At 37.8% G+C, this 12,514-nt stretch overlaps 1 protein-coding gene across 3 annotated transcripts in view; it reads right to left on the bottom strand.

Moving 5' to 3' along the window:
* Positions 1-6,939: 6,939 nt before the first annotated feature.
* Positions 6,940-12,514, bottom strand: part of DOCK11 (dedicator of cytokinesis 11) — a 129,863-nt gene continuing 124,288 nt past the window's right edge. For 2 of the 3 annotated variants that reach the window (XM_032475843.1, XM_032475845.1), the window contains exon 53: positions 6,940-11,166. In XM_032475843.1, coding sequence (XP_032331734.1) covers positions 11,044-11,166 — 123 coding nt within the window. In that variant the 3' untranslated portion in view covers positions 6,940-11,043. The remainder of the gene's footprint in view (positions 11,167-12,514) is intronic. The other variant, XM_032475846.1, reaches the window with a different exon arrangement.

Genomic DNA, 12,514 nt, shown 5'->3' with positions numbered 1-12,514 from the left:
TGTGCATTTTCCTGATGAGATATAATGTGGAACATCTTTGTAAATGCTTCTATTTTGCAAATATGTTTTCACAGTCTACGGCTTCTCGTTATCTTGACATTGTCTTTCACAGAGCAGAAGTTTTTAATTTTAATGAAATTCAGTTTATTAGTTATTTCTTTCATGGATCTGTCTTTGGTGTTGTATCTAAAAGGCATCACTATACCCAGAGTCATCTAGGTTTCCTCCTGTGTTATCTTGTAGGAGTCTTATAGTTTTGCATCTTTCATTTAGATCTGTGATCTGTTTTCAATAAATTTTTGTGAAGGGTGTAAAGTCTGTTGTCTAGATTTCGTTTTTTGCATGTGGATGTCCAGTTGTTCCAGCACCATGTGTTGGAAAAGACTGTCTTTGCTCCATTGTATTGCCTTTGCTCCTTTGCCAAAGATTAATTGACTATATTTATGTGGGTCTGTTTCTGGACTCTCTTCTGTCCCGTTGATCCCTTTGTCTGTTCTGTTGCGAAGACCACACTGTCTTGATTACTGTAGCTTCATAGTAAGTCTAGAAGTCAGGTAGTCTTAGTCCTCCAACTTTGTTGTTCTGTAAATGTCTGGTTTTAATTAGCTATATTATTCATTTTAATGTCAGCTAGGGTGAGCCTTTGTTTCTTATTCCTCTTTTGGGGGATATTCTTTAGCTATTTTTATATCTTTATTCTCTCTGATAAACTTTAGAATCATGTTTTCAAATTTAAAAATTCTTTTGGGATTTTGATTGGGGTGGCATTGAATTTAGACATTTAGGTGAGAAGTCATATCTTTATAATTGTGGTAAGGTATGCTTTTCCATTGATTCAGGACCTGATTTTTATATCCTTCATTAGATAGTCCTCTTGGCCTAAAGTTTTCCCTTCAGGGCTAATTATCTTAGAGGCCTTTGGTTTTGTTTTATTAAAGGAATTAAATTATTTTATTCGTGTCAGCAGCAACTGTTGAAATTGGCCGACTTAGCAAGTTGGAGTGTTGCTAGTCATGAGAAAGGCTTCACTGGAAAGAGGAAGGGATAGCTGCAAAGATGGTGAACAGACCTGGAGCATACTCAGGCTCTCGAGCAAAGCCAACCTGCGGACTAAGTGCCGTGTTAGAGATGAAGGTCAAGCCAACGCCTACTGTGTGTGGTGTGCAAGCATGCAAGGGGGCAGATAGTTGCAATTAAGGGTGAAAAACAGCCATTAGTAGGAAAGAGAGATCTCCCAGTGGACTTATTGGTGGGATGATCAGCAAAAGGGTCCTTGAGGACAAACCAGCTGATGGAGTAGTCATCAGAGTCCAGTGAGGCAGGCAGTCCTTCCAAGACAGCATTTCTCAACTTCTGCACTACTGACATTAGGGGCCAGGCTGATTTTTGTTGTGGGGGCTGCCTGTGCATAGTGGGATGTTTAGCAGCATCCTTAGTCTGCCCACTAAATGCCAGTAGCTACCCCACTTCCCAGTTATAACAAGCAAAAATGTCTCCAGGCACTGCCAAGTGTCCCCCTGGAGTGGGGCAGGGGGCTCACTCCTGATTAAGAATCACTGTTCTAAGATCTAAGGGATGGCGGAGCAGAGCAATAACCAAAGAAGTGGGCATGTGAGTTCAGCCAGCTGGGTGCTGGCAGTGAAGGTTTCGGTCTAGGCAGTTCAGTCTTGGCTACTTGGCCTCCTGGAAAGGGGAAGTGCAAGAGACCCACCCCCACTCTGCCACATCCTGGTAGAGGGGGTGGGTTGGTGTGGTAGCTGACTTCCTAGGGATGGCCCAAGATCAGAGCAGGAGGAGGAAGAAGCAGACCAGGGCAGGGACTGATTTGCTCACAGCCATCTGAAGGAAGAAACCCTTGCTAGGGAATAGCCAGCAGGGAGGGAGACTGAGGGCGGAGAGGTATCTGTCTCTGCAAAAAATTTGTTTTTGGATGGAGAGAGGGAAACTATAGTCAGTTCTACCTCAAAACTTTCCCCTAGTGCAGGCTTGTCAGCTCCTGACTAAATGTCAGTTTCCCCAAGTTGCAGTGGCTGCAGAAACTTGCTGAAATGCCCTTAGGTGAGATGAGCAGGAGTCCTGGGTCATGGTTGTGGAAATAGATTCATTCAGACAGTGAGCACTGAGAAGCTAGTGTGAGAAGGGTGCTCAGCATGGGGGGTGTGGGAGCTCTCAGAGAGATGAAGGGACTGAGCAGGGAAGGACAGGGTCTAGGAGTGGATTGGGAGATAGGGGCCCGCACTTTACTACAATGCGAGGAGACAGGAGACCTCAACTCCAAGCCGCATCATCTAAAGAGAGGATGAAATACCTTTAAACAAGGTTGGTTGGGCAGTTTCCCCTAAAGGGTTTCTATAGCTACAGAGAAATGAGTAGGAAATGGGGAAGGGAAACTCTGAAAACTTTTCTGATCTTTTTCAAGAGAGCTGTAGAATAGTTATCTGTGACCACTGATAGCGGAAATCCAATATGAGAGATATAAATTAAACTCAGTTGAAGGAGGCTGTGTAGAGACTGTCTATAGAGGGAATACCGAGGGAGTGAGTTCTATCAGTTCAATCTCAAATCCAAAACCACTTCTGTATAATTCTGATAGTGGAAGAAAGCCAGCAGAGGTAAGCAGAGAGGCCCTAGAGTTTGGGGGGGCATAAGGGATGGCTTGTCAATGCTCAGATGTGTATAGAAGCTATAAAGACAGAGGCAGAGCTGATATTCAGCCAGGATGCACCAGTATGAGTGTTTGGTGCTAACAGCCAGCATCTGTGTATATTTGTCAGTGCCCATACCACATAGGAAATAATATCCCTGTGTGGGGGCACAGATCTCTATCACATGGTAAGATTGAGTGAGGCCAGAGGTAATCTGTGGAATATCAAGTGGTAAAAATGGCCTGATCTTGACCCATCCATTGTCCCTACCCCACTTCCACCTGGAATGGAGAGATGGGTCCAGAGACATAGAGGGCATGGTGGCTGGCAAAACTGTCCTATGCTTTAGGGTAAAGATTACAGATCTAGCTAACACATATGTAGATGTAACAGTCAAATAGACGTGCCAGGCATCGTTCTCTGTGCTTTACATGCCTTACTTCACTGAGTTTTCACAATAATGTTAGGGGATAGGTATAGTTAATACCTCCATTTTCCAGATGAGAAAATGAAGGCATAGAGGGGTCAAGAATCATGCCCAGGACTCACAACTTAGTAAACAAGAGCTCAGATTCTGACCTGGCCAGCTGGGCTTCAGAGTGGGTGCACTTAACCACTATGTGTTCTGTAGAAGGAATGCCAAACCTCTCAAAATGAGAATAATCAATAGAGGGCAGACAAAGCCCCTGGATAGACTATGAGGACCCCTAACTAGTCCACCCCTGTCAAAGTCTCATCTAGAAGCACAGAGTTATCATGACAGTGGTGGCAGCTCAAAGAGAAATGAGAAAAATCTCAAGATGGTTAAACCAATGGAGATAGAGTTGGAATTTTCCCTCCTGAAGATTCTCCTTCCAGGACTAGAATTTTTAAGTTTTGTTTCTGTAAGGAGGAAGTGGTAGTAGTGGTGGTGAGGGGGCTACCTTATTTTCAAAAACAAAACATTCTGCGTAAATACCCAAAATTACTTCCCTGAAAGTAATTTCTCTTGCATGTAACCTGAATTGTATTCATCTGACCCTGTACCTATTTGGGGCTAAGGTGGAACAAAATGAAGCCAAGTTTCCTTCTGGAAGTCTTTCATTTTAATTGTACTTGTTTTGATAAGGGTAATTTTGTCAACTCAGCCCTTTTTTCACACACCTCTTTTATGTGTGTTTGTCTAGAATTAGTTTGGGATGTGGAGGGAGGGCATTCAGTATTACCATGCTGTTACAGTGATTCTGGAGACATCTCAAATCCTGACCGGCAAGCAGGAATTCTGAAATAATTCACTGCATGAGCAATATAGGACCTGCTCAGCTTTGCATCGAACACAACTCCACATCAATATTGGCTCTGCTCGTTTCTCAATGTTAAATGTTCAAATTTATCAGTGCTAGGCACTGTTATTTGCATCCCTCAAGAAGACATGTTTCTCTTCAGGGATACATAATTCAGAAGACCCAGTCCAGTTATTGATGGAAAAAGACTACCCTTGGATTAGCTATTAGATTATAATTATAATCTATCATCTGCATATCTGCCCACTGAATACTGCCTTGATCATTCAGATAATCTGGCTCACTATGGGAGATCAAAAGATTGTGACGAATGGTCTACAATTCCCAGGTTGCAGCCCTGACCTGCTCATATGATAGCGTCCATTGGTTTCCTATCAGAGGTACACAGTCAGCCTGCAGGTTGAGTCCAGAGCCTTTAAAACTCTCAAACCTAGGAGATCTAATGAAGTAGTGATTTTTACAAAGTGCTACAACTCACAGAGAACAAGACTTATAGCTCAGAACTCAACTGAGGTTGGCTGAAAATGTTTTCTAGCATGGGAATGAAGCAAATAGATTGTAACTATTCTGGACAAAAATAAAAGGCTGATTTACCCATTTTGAGTTTTACCAAAGGATAAGGGAGTCAGAAAAACAATAGAGAATATTATCTGATTTTGTATGCACGCTATTATTATTTTTGCTTTGCATGTCCCTGGTAATAGTGGTTGGTTTTAATGGTCAGAGTTCATGTAATAAAATGAAGAAGTTAATTTTTCAACTTCCTGTTTGAAAACTCTGCCTTAATACACACACACACACAAACACGCTAGTTCCTACCCATCCTTCAAGGCTCTGTTGATCTCCATCTTCTCCATGAAACCTTTTTTGTTCTATATCTAGAAGAACTCTGCTTATTCAAGCACTTGTCATTACCACTGATTTGCTATTACTATTATCAGACCTCTTCGTATCTTCCTATGTGATTATGTCTTATCTCTCTCAACCACAGTCTGAGGGCTGGGATAGTGTCCACATTGCCTTGTACATAATAAAAGCTCCAGGGGTATCTGCTTATCTAAACCGGCTTTATTTCCTTGAGACTGCACTAGCAGTTATTCTGTGGCAGGTGCTTTTAGGTTCCAGGGAAACAGGTGAAAAATCAGACACAGACTCTACCCTTATGGAGCTTACCTTTTCAGTAAAATGTTGGAAGAGGAGAAACTTTTTGATCTCTGTAGAAAATTTGCAGGATGTTGCAGCAGGAGACCATAGGTTGAAAACACTGTGGACTGGGAGTCAGGATACCTTGGTCTTATCTCTAATTTGATATGTATCTTGAGTACATTTTTTTTTGAAGAGGGATTTAAAAAAAAATAAAGTTTTTAAAAATTAGTTTTTTGGGGAGGAGGGGTTGGAGGTAATTAGGTTTATTTAATTATTTTTTAAATAGAAGTACTGGGGATTGAACCCAGGGCCTTGTGCATGCTAACCATGCACTCTACCACTTGAACGACACCCTCTTCGCCTTGAGTACATTTCTTAACCATTTGTTATCTATTTCTTTATATACCTTTTAGAGATCATATGCTTACTGGGAGAACTAAATCAGAAAACAGATGCAAATCATGTTGAAGGGAACTTCCTCAACCTGATAAAATGCATCTATGAAAAACCCAGTTAATACCATACTTAAAGGTGAAAGACTGAAACCTTTCTCCCAAAGATCAGTAAGAAGACAAGGATGTCTTGCTCTCATCACTGCTATTCAACGTTCTACTGGAAGTTCTAGCCAAGTGCCAAGTAAGGAAATGAAATAAAAAGAATCAAGATTGGAAAGGAAGAAGTAAAACTATCTGTATTTTCATATGACATGATCTTATATAGAAAAACACTAAGGAATCTGCAAAAAAACTATTAAAGCTGATAAATGAATTCAGCAAGATTTCAGGATACAAGATCAATATACAAAAGTCAGTTGTATTTCTATAAGTTAGCAATGAACAACCTGAAAATGAAATTTTTTTAAAAACCCCTTTACAATAGCATTAAAAAGAATAAAATACTAAGGAATAAATTTAACAAAAGAAGTACAAGACTTCTACACTAAAAACTACAAAATACTGTTGAAAGAAATTAAAAATGACCTAAATAAATAGAAAAAAAAAACCCTGCGTTCATGGATTGGAACACTTAATATTGTTAAGGTGACAGTACTCCTCAAATTAAATTACAGATTCACAGCAAATCTTATCAAAATGCCAGCTATTATTTTCTGCAGAAATTGACAATCTTGAGTCTAAAATTCATATGGAAATGCAAGGGACCCAGAATATCCAAAACAGTCTTGAAAAAACAAAGCTGGAGGACTCAGACATCCCAATTTAAAAATGTACTGCACAGCTACAGTAATCAAGACTATGTGGTACTGGCATACAGAAAGATATATAGATCAATGGAATAGAACAGAGAGTCCACAATAAACCTATACTTGTATGGTCAATTGATTTTTTTTTAAAGGGTGCCAAGACAATTCAATGAAGGAAGGCAGTTTTTTCAACAAATGGTACAAAAAAAACACAAAAACTGGATATCCACATGCAAAAGAATAAATTTGAACCTGTAGCTCACATTATATACAAAAACTAGGTTAAAATGGATCAAAGACCTAAAAGTAAGAGTTAAAACTATAAAGCTCGAAGAAACGTAGGTTAAAATCTCCATGACCTTGGATTAGGCAATGTCTTCTTAGATAAGCATCAAAACACAAGTGATAAAAGAAAACATAGATAAATTGGACTTCATCAAAATTAAAAACTGTTGTTTCAAAGGACATTATTATGGAAGTGAAAAGGCAACCCACAGAATAGGAGAAATATATGGAAATCATGTATCTGATAAGAAACTTGCACCTTGAACAAATAAAGAACTCTTGCATTTCAACAATAAAAAGACAAATCAGTTTTTAAAAATGGGTAAAGAATTTGAATAGACTTATCTAGATAAGGATATAAAAATAGCCAACACACACATGAAAGAATGCTCAACTTCATTAGCCATTTGGAAAATGCAAACAAAAACCACGGTGAGATACCACTTCACACCCACTAGGAAGGTAATAACCAAAGAGGCAGATAATAACAAATGTTGTTGAGAATATTGAGAAAGTGGATCCTTATTTACTGCTGCTGGGACTGGAAAGTGGTGCAGCTTCTGTGGAAAACAGTCTAGCAGTTCTTCCAAAGGTTAAACATGGAGTTACCATATGACCCAGTAATTCAACTCCTAGGTGTGTGCCCAAGACAAATGAAAACATATCCACACAAAAACTTGTACATGAGTGCTCATAGCAACATTATCAGTAATAGCCAAAGAGTGAAAATAACCCAAATGTCCATCAACTGATGAACAAATAAAATGTGTATCCATACAAAAGGAATATTATTCAGCCATAAAAAGGAACATTTTGCTACATGCTACAACATGGATGAACCTTAGGCTAAATGAAAGCAGCTAGTCACAAAAGGCCACATACTGTGTGATTCCATTTGTATCAAATGTCCAGAATACAAATCTATGGATACAGAAAGATTAGTGATTGTCAGGGGCTGGGGGCTGCTTGGTGGGCAATGGGGAGTGACTGCAATGTGTATGGGGTTTCTTTTGGGGTGATGAAAATGTTCTAAAATTAATTGTGATGGTTGCACAACTCTGACTATGCTAAAAACCACTGAACTGTGCATTTTAAGTGAGTGAATTGTACAGTATATGAATTGTATCTCAAAGAGGAGAACAGAAGAGGAAAAAAAAGCATGTTGCAAAAAGATTTAAAATGCTATACACAGAGGCAAAATCTTTGAAGAATTTAGTCACAATTTCAATCAGGAGTTGAATAAACATACATACACACTTTTCATAGAGTGACCATTGTGTGGTTAGGGACCAGGAACAGAGCATTCGTTGTAACTGGAACCAGCCAACTCCCAGGATTGAGGAATAGCCTTCTTCCACAAACCCACTCCCCATCCCCAGCCAACTTTTATTCTATTCCTTTCCCTTGTGTTTGGATAGCTGAAGTAGTGCACTGTTAGAACAAGACTGAGACTGAAGGTAGTGCACCATTTTGTGGATCAGAAGCCTGAAATATGTATCTGATTATTAATATTTTGAAGAATTTGGAAATTCTTATTATTTGAATACACTGCTCAGGTTCTGCATTTCAGATAAACTAGTATTTATAATTAAAGGCTTGGGTTTTTATTATGCTGACCTATTTGGTTTGTTAATTAACCAATGAATCATCTGTAATTCTATGATACGTTGGTCAAAGTTCCAAGGCTGTGGCTACCACTGCTGCGGTTTCATTTTTAAAAAGATGTTTATAATATTTATATAGGCAGTGAAGTCATATAAATATGGTAATAGTAACAATCCCAGCTACAGACATGATGCCAGTGGTGCAACTAGTTACTAGGAAAATCTGCACGGAACTACTTATTTTCTCCATGGGTTATCATTGTAGTGATAAACTAACACTACTAATGGTGACTTACTCACATTTTACAATATGTTTAAAGACTCAAAAGAATAGCGTCCAGGGAAAATTGGACTCAAGCTTAACTGCAAAATAATCAGTACAGCAGAAATGTACTCTTTGATGGGACTTTATCATGAAATAATTAAACTATATAAACAGTAATACCTTATATATGCAGGTTTCAAAACACACATAGCTGGCTTTCTCTAGTCTAGCCCACTTGTTCGCTATAGCTTTCTGCCCTCAGTCTAAAAGTTGGCGGAATGAATCTAGCAAAATTGTGCCATGACCTGGAGAACTCATTGGCCACAGGACACAAAATTATCTTGAACTTTTCCCTTTTTCTCCTTAGCCATCAATAAGTCATGTCCAGTCTTTTCATGTAGTATCTCTTGTGATTCTCCTTTCTTCTCCATCCTTGCTCACACCAAGGGGCTTATGGACTCATAACTAAATTCCTGTAGGAACTGTCTAACTGGTTTCCGTATTTCCATTTGTCCCCACCTCAAATACAACTGACAGCAATATAAAGGATGAAATTTCTAAAAATAACATTTAATCAAATAATCTGTTTAAAAACCTTAAAAAAAAAACAAAACAAAACACCTTAACTGGCTCCCCAATGTTTACTGAGTAAAGTCTAAATAGTAGCCTGGCATTCAAGGTCTTCCAAAATCTAGATACGAGTTTTTCTTTCTAGATATGTGATCTACTACTCCCTTGAACAAAACTGATCTCCTCACCAAGCCTTGAACTTCCACTAATTCTTTCTGCAACTTTGTTCATGGTGTTTCTCCTGCCTAGAATACCGTCTCATCTTTGAAAGCCTATTCAAGGCTGCCTTTTGCCCATGAAACCATTCCTGAACATTTATAATTCACAGTGACCCCTCACTCCTTGAATGTGGTAAGAGTTATGGCCAGTGCCATTCATTTGGCAACTTTTCTTGTCTTATATTGTTAATTCATGTATTATTTAATTTTGTGTATATCTTGCCTCAACTAGACTGCAAGTTTCTTGAGTCTAGTTGAGGGCCATTTATTATACTCAAAAAAAAATTACCCACAGGGCACAATACTGTGCTGAGGGACATGATAGGGACGAGTCATTGACAAAAGAGCACTGAAGATTCCCCAAGATGCCTCATTCTCAGAAGGCAGCATTCACTCTAGGTGACAGTTCTTTATACATACATGCCAAATATAGTCACTTTAAAGACGAAACTAACTCTACAGGTTACTCCAAGATATTAAGGAATTATAAGCCACCTCTGAAATTTCTGAATCCCCTATTGAAATACAAAATAAACCTTCAATAAATAATTTCATACTTCCCTAAAAGGTTAAAAATGACATGTAAAGAAAAATGGGCACGCCAGGTGCATAATCTCTTGAGATTTACTTGATCACAAAGTATTTAAAAAGCTAAGGCTCCGTGCACTCCATTTATATTTCAGGATCTGTTTTTCTTTTTTGTTTCTTTTTTTTTTTGTCTGTAAAATAGGCTAAACTATATACAAAAAATAAGTCTAGGACTTAAAGTTTACATAAAAGGCAGCTAAAATTATATGGAGAATTCAAGCTTAAAAAAAAAGTTCTTCACATCTTGGTCTCTCCTGAATTATTTAGGTAGTCTGAGGTTTCTTCATAGTTAGGGATGTTATCCTTAGCTAGCAGTTGCTAAATCTGTGGTGGTTATGTACACTGACCCAAGAAACGCTGCAACCAGCAAGTTCTATCAAAGTGCTTGTTAACCTTGGAAAGAATAATAATTACAAAAATGCCTACCCCTCAGACTCTGCCGCTAAAGCTCTGAAGTTGCATAGTATGTACTGACTGCAAATTCTCAGAAATGTTTTGTTTAGCTTTATGGATTGCCTCAGATGATAAACCTTGGGCAGGACATGCTGCTTGCTGGGCACACCTATGCCACGTACAAATCCCTCATCTTGTATCTTGGAGAGAGACCGACTGGATACCTAGCATCATTGGATCAAAACCTGAAGGATCAGTAAGCTTGGTATTCTATATATATATCCTTTCTTTGTGAAATTTTCCTTTTTAAATGATGCTTTTGTTTCCTTTAGACCGGTCTTGATCATTGGTAGGCAAGGTTTCAAATTATCTCCCCAATTTGAAGTATTCATGTTTTATGAAAATGTTATCTTTTTTTTTCTCCAAGGATTAGTATAATGAATTGAGCTTCCTGTCAAGAAAAATGCTAAGTTCAAAGTATTATTTCCTTCGCTTCTAATTACAAATAAGTTTTACCTTTTATTGTGTTCCATTATACAATTTTACATAGTACCATTTTATTTTAAGCAATAATTAAGCAATTCGAATGAATGTTTTTGAGCTCTACTTCTTGGTATATAGATTTACCTAAAAAAGTACAAACCAAGCACAGTGGTGCAATTTTCCAGGCACTTTCAAGTTGCTTAAATATTTACAAATATGTAAGCACCCTGTTTGAAAGCATGAAAATTTGGTGTCAGGAAGAAACACTCCATGTATATCAAATCTTTAAATGTTAACATTTGCACAGCTCCAGATATTCCTGAGAAAGTTCAGTCTTGTTGCCACTTTACATCTCCACATCCTCATATTTCAGCAGCGTATCTTGGGGAACCATAACCTCTGTCACTTGACGTACCACTAATTGCACAAAATACATGTAATGTGTTGCTCATCCAGGGAGAATGCATTGTGTCTTCTTGTAATATCTAGAACGAAAGAAACCTGCATGTTTATCATGAAGCCAAATAGCCACTGCCGAAAAAGTATGTGTATATGAAATCATAGGCACATTTCAATTTATCACTAACACTTAGCTATTTAAAATGATATAAAGCACAAAGAGCAAAGAATAACATTACCGACTCAAGTCTTCAAAGCTGTATTACAAAGGCAGCATATCAAAAAAGCAGAAAAAATCTGGTTACTCATTAAGAAAGGCAAAATGTTGTCAAATGCAAAATTCAATCAAAAGCAAGACATTAACAATCTTAAAAAAAATTTTTAACAGATGGTCATATGAAGAGCCCTAAACAGTGGACTCTCTGATACGAGATTATGGATCATCTTCTAACAGCGGTTCTCAGGACCACTTGTGGGGCTTTTCAAACACGCAAATACCATGCTCCTTCCCAGGAGACTTGGGAAATAATATTAAATGAAGAGAAAATAAGTGACTATTTCTAAAGACACACTACAATTTTAAAAGCTAAGTGATACAGAAGACTTTTCTTGGAAATTAAAAATTTAATAAATATAAATTTTATACCCCATAAGTATATAAACATATATATTCATATTACTATAGACATTTTAAAATTATCCAACAGAGATCTCATGGGTGGATTAGGGAGAAAGAAAAGAATAGCACACACATCACATCCAACCTCTTTACTATAATTAGGTGCCAACTTAGGTCTCACGCTTTTAACACTGGGTTCTCAAGTTAGCTCTGAAACTTCAGTACTAAGCCTGCAGATTGGTCTCTGGTGGCAGTAATGGGTCATGTCATTTGTGTTGCTACATATCATGTCTCATATAAAGTCCATAATAGAGAAATTTTCTCTCACAAAAATCGTAACTCCTAACATTAATCTGAAAGCACAGGAGAGATGTAAGAGATTATCCACACCTGTCAGATGCGACAAGCCAATAGAGCATTCATTATGAATAAAACAAAACAGAAACGACAATGGCCACCACTAAATCTATCTAATTTAGAAATCTGCAATTAATAGTTTTAAGATAATATAAATCCCTACAAAAAAGTCAAAAGCCTAAAGAAGTTTTTAAAAGGACTTCACATTTTGGTATAGTGTAGCAGATTACATTGCAAAGGGCCAAGGAATATCCAGGCCATTATCTTTTTGTCAAGTAATCATTTATGGAGCACAACAGATAATTTGTATTTCAGCGTACAGCTATATTTTATCTTATTTTGTTGTATTATTATATTTTCCTCTGGGAAGTAATGTGTCTCAAAGTGTATGATTAAAAAAGGCTCTCTTTTATATGAGAATCTAATAGGAAATACCGATTCACAAAAATTCACTCTAA

Source organism: Camelus ferus, chromosome X (assembly GCF_009834535.1).
Source record: "Camelus ferus isolate YT-003-E chromosome X, BCGSAC_Cfer_1.0, whole genome shotgun sequence".
Taxonomy (NCBI): domain Eukaryota; kingdom Metazoa; phylum Chordata; class Mammalia; order Artiodactyla; family Camelidae; genus Camelus; species Camelus ferus.
This window is presented reverse-complemented; position numbering and strand designations above follow the sequence as displayed.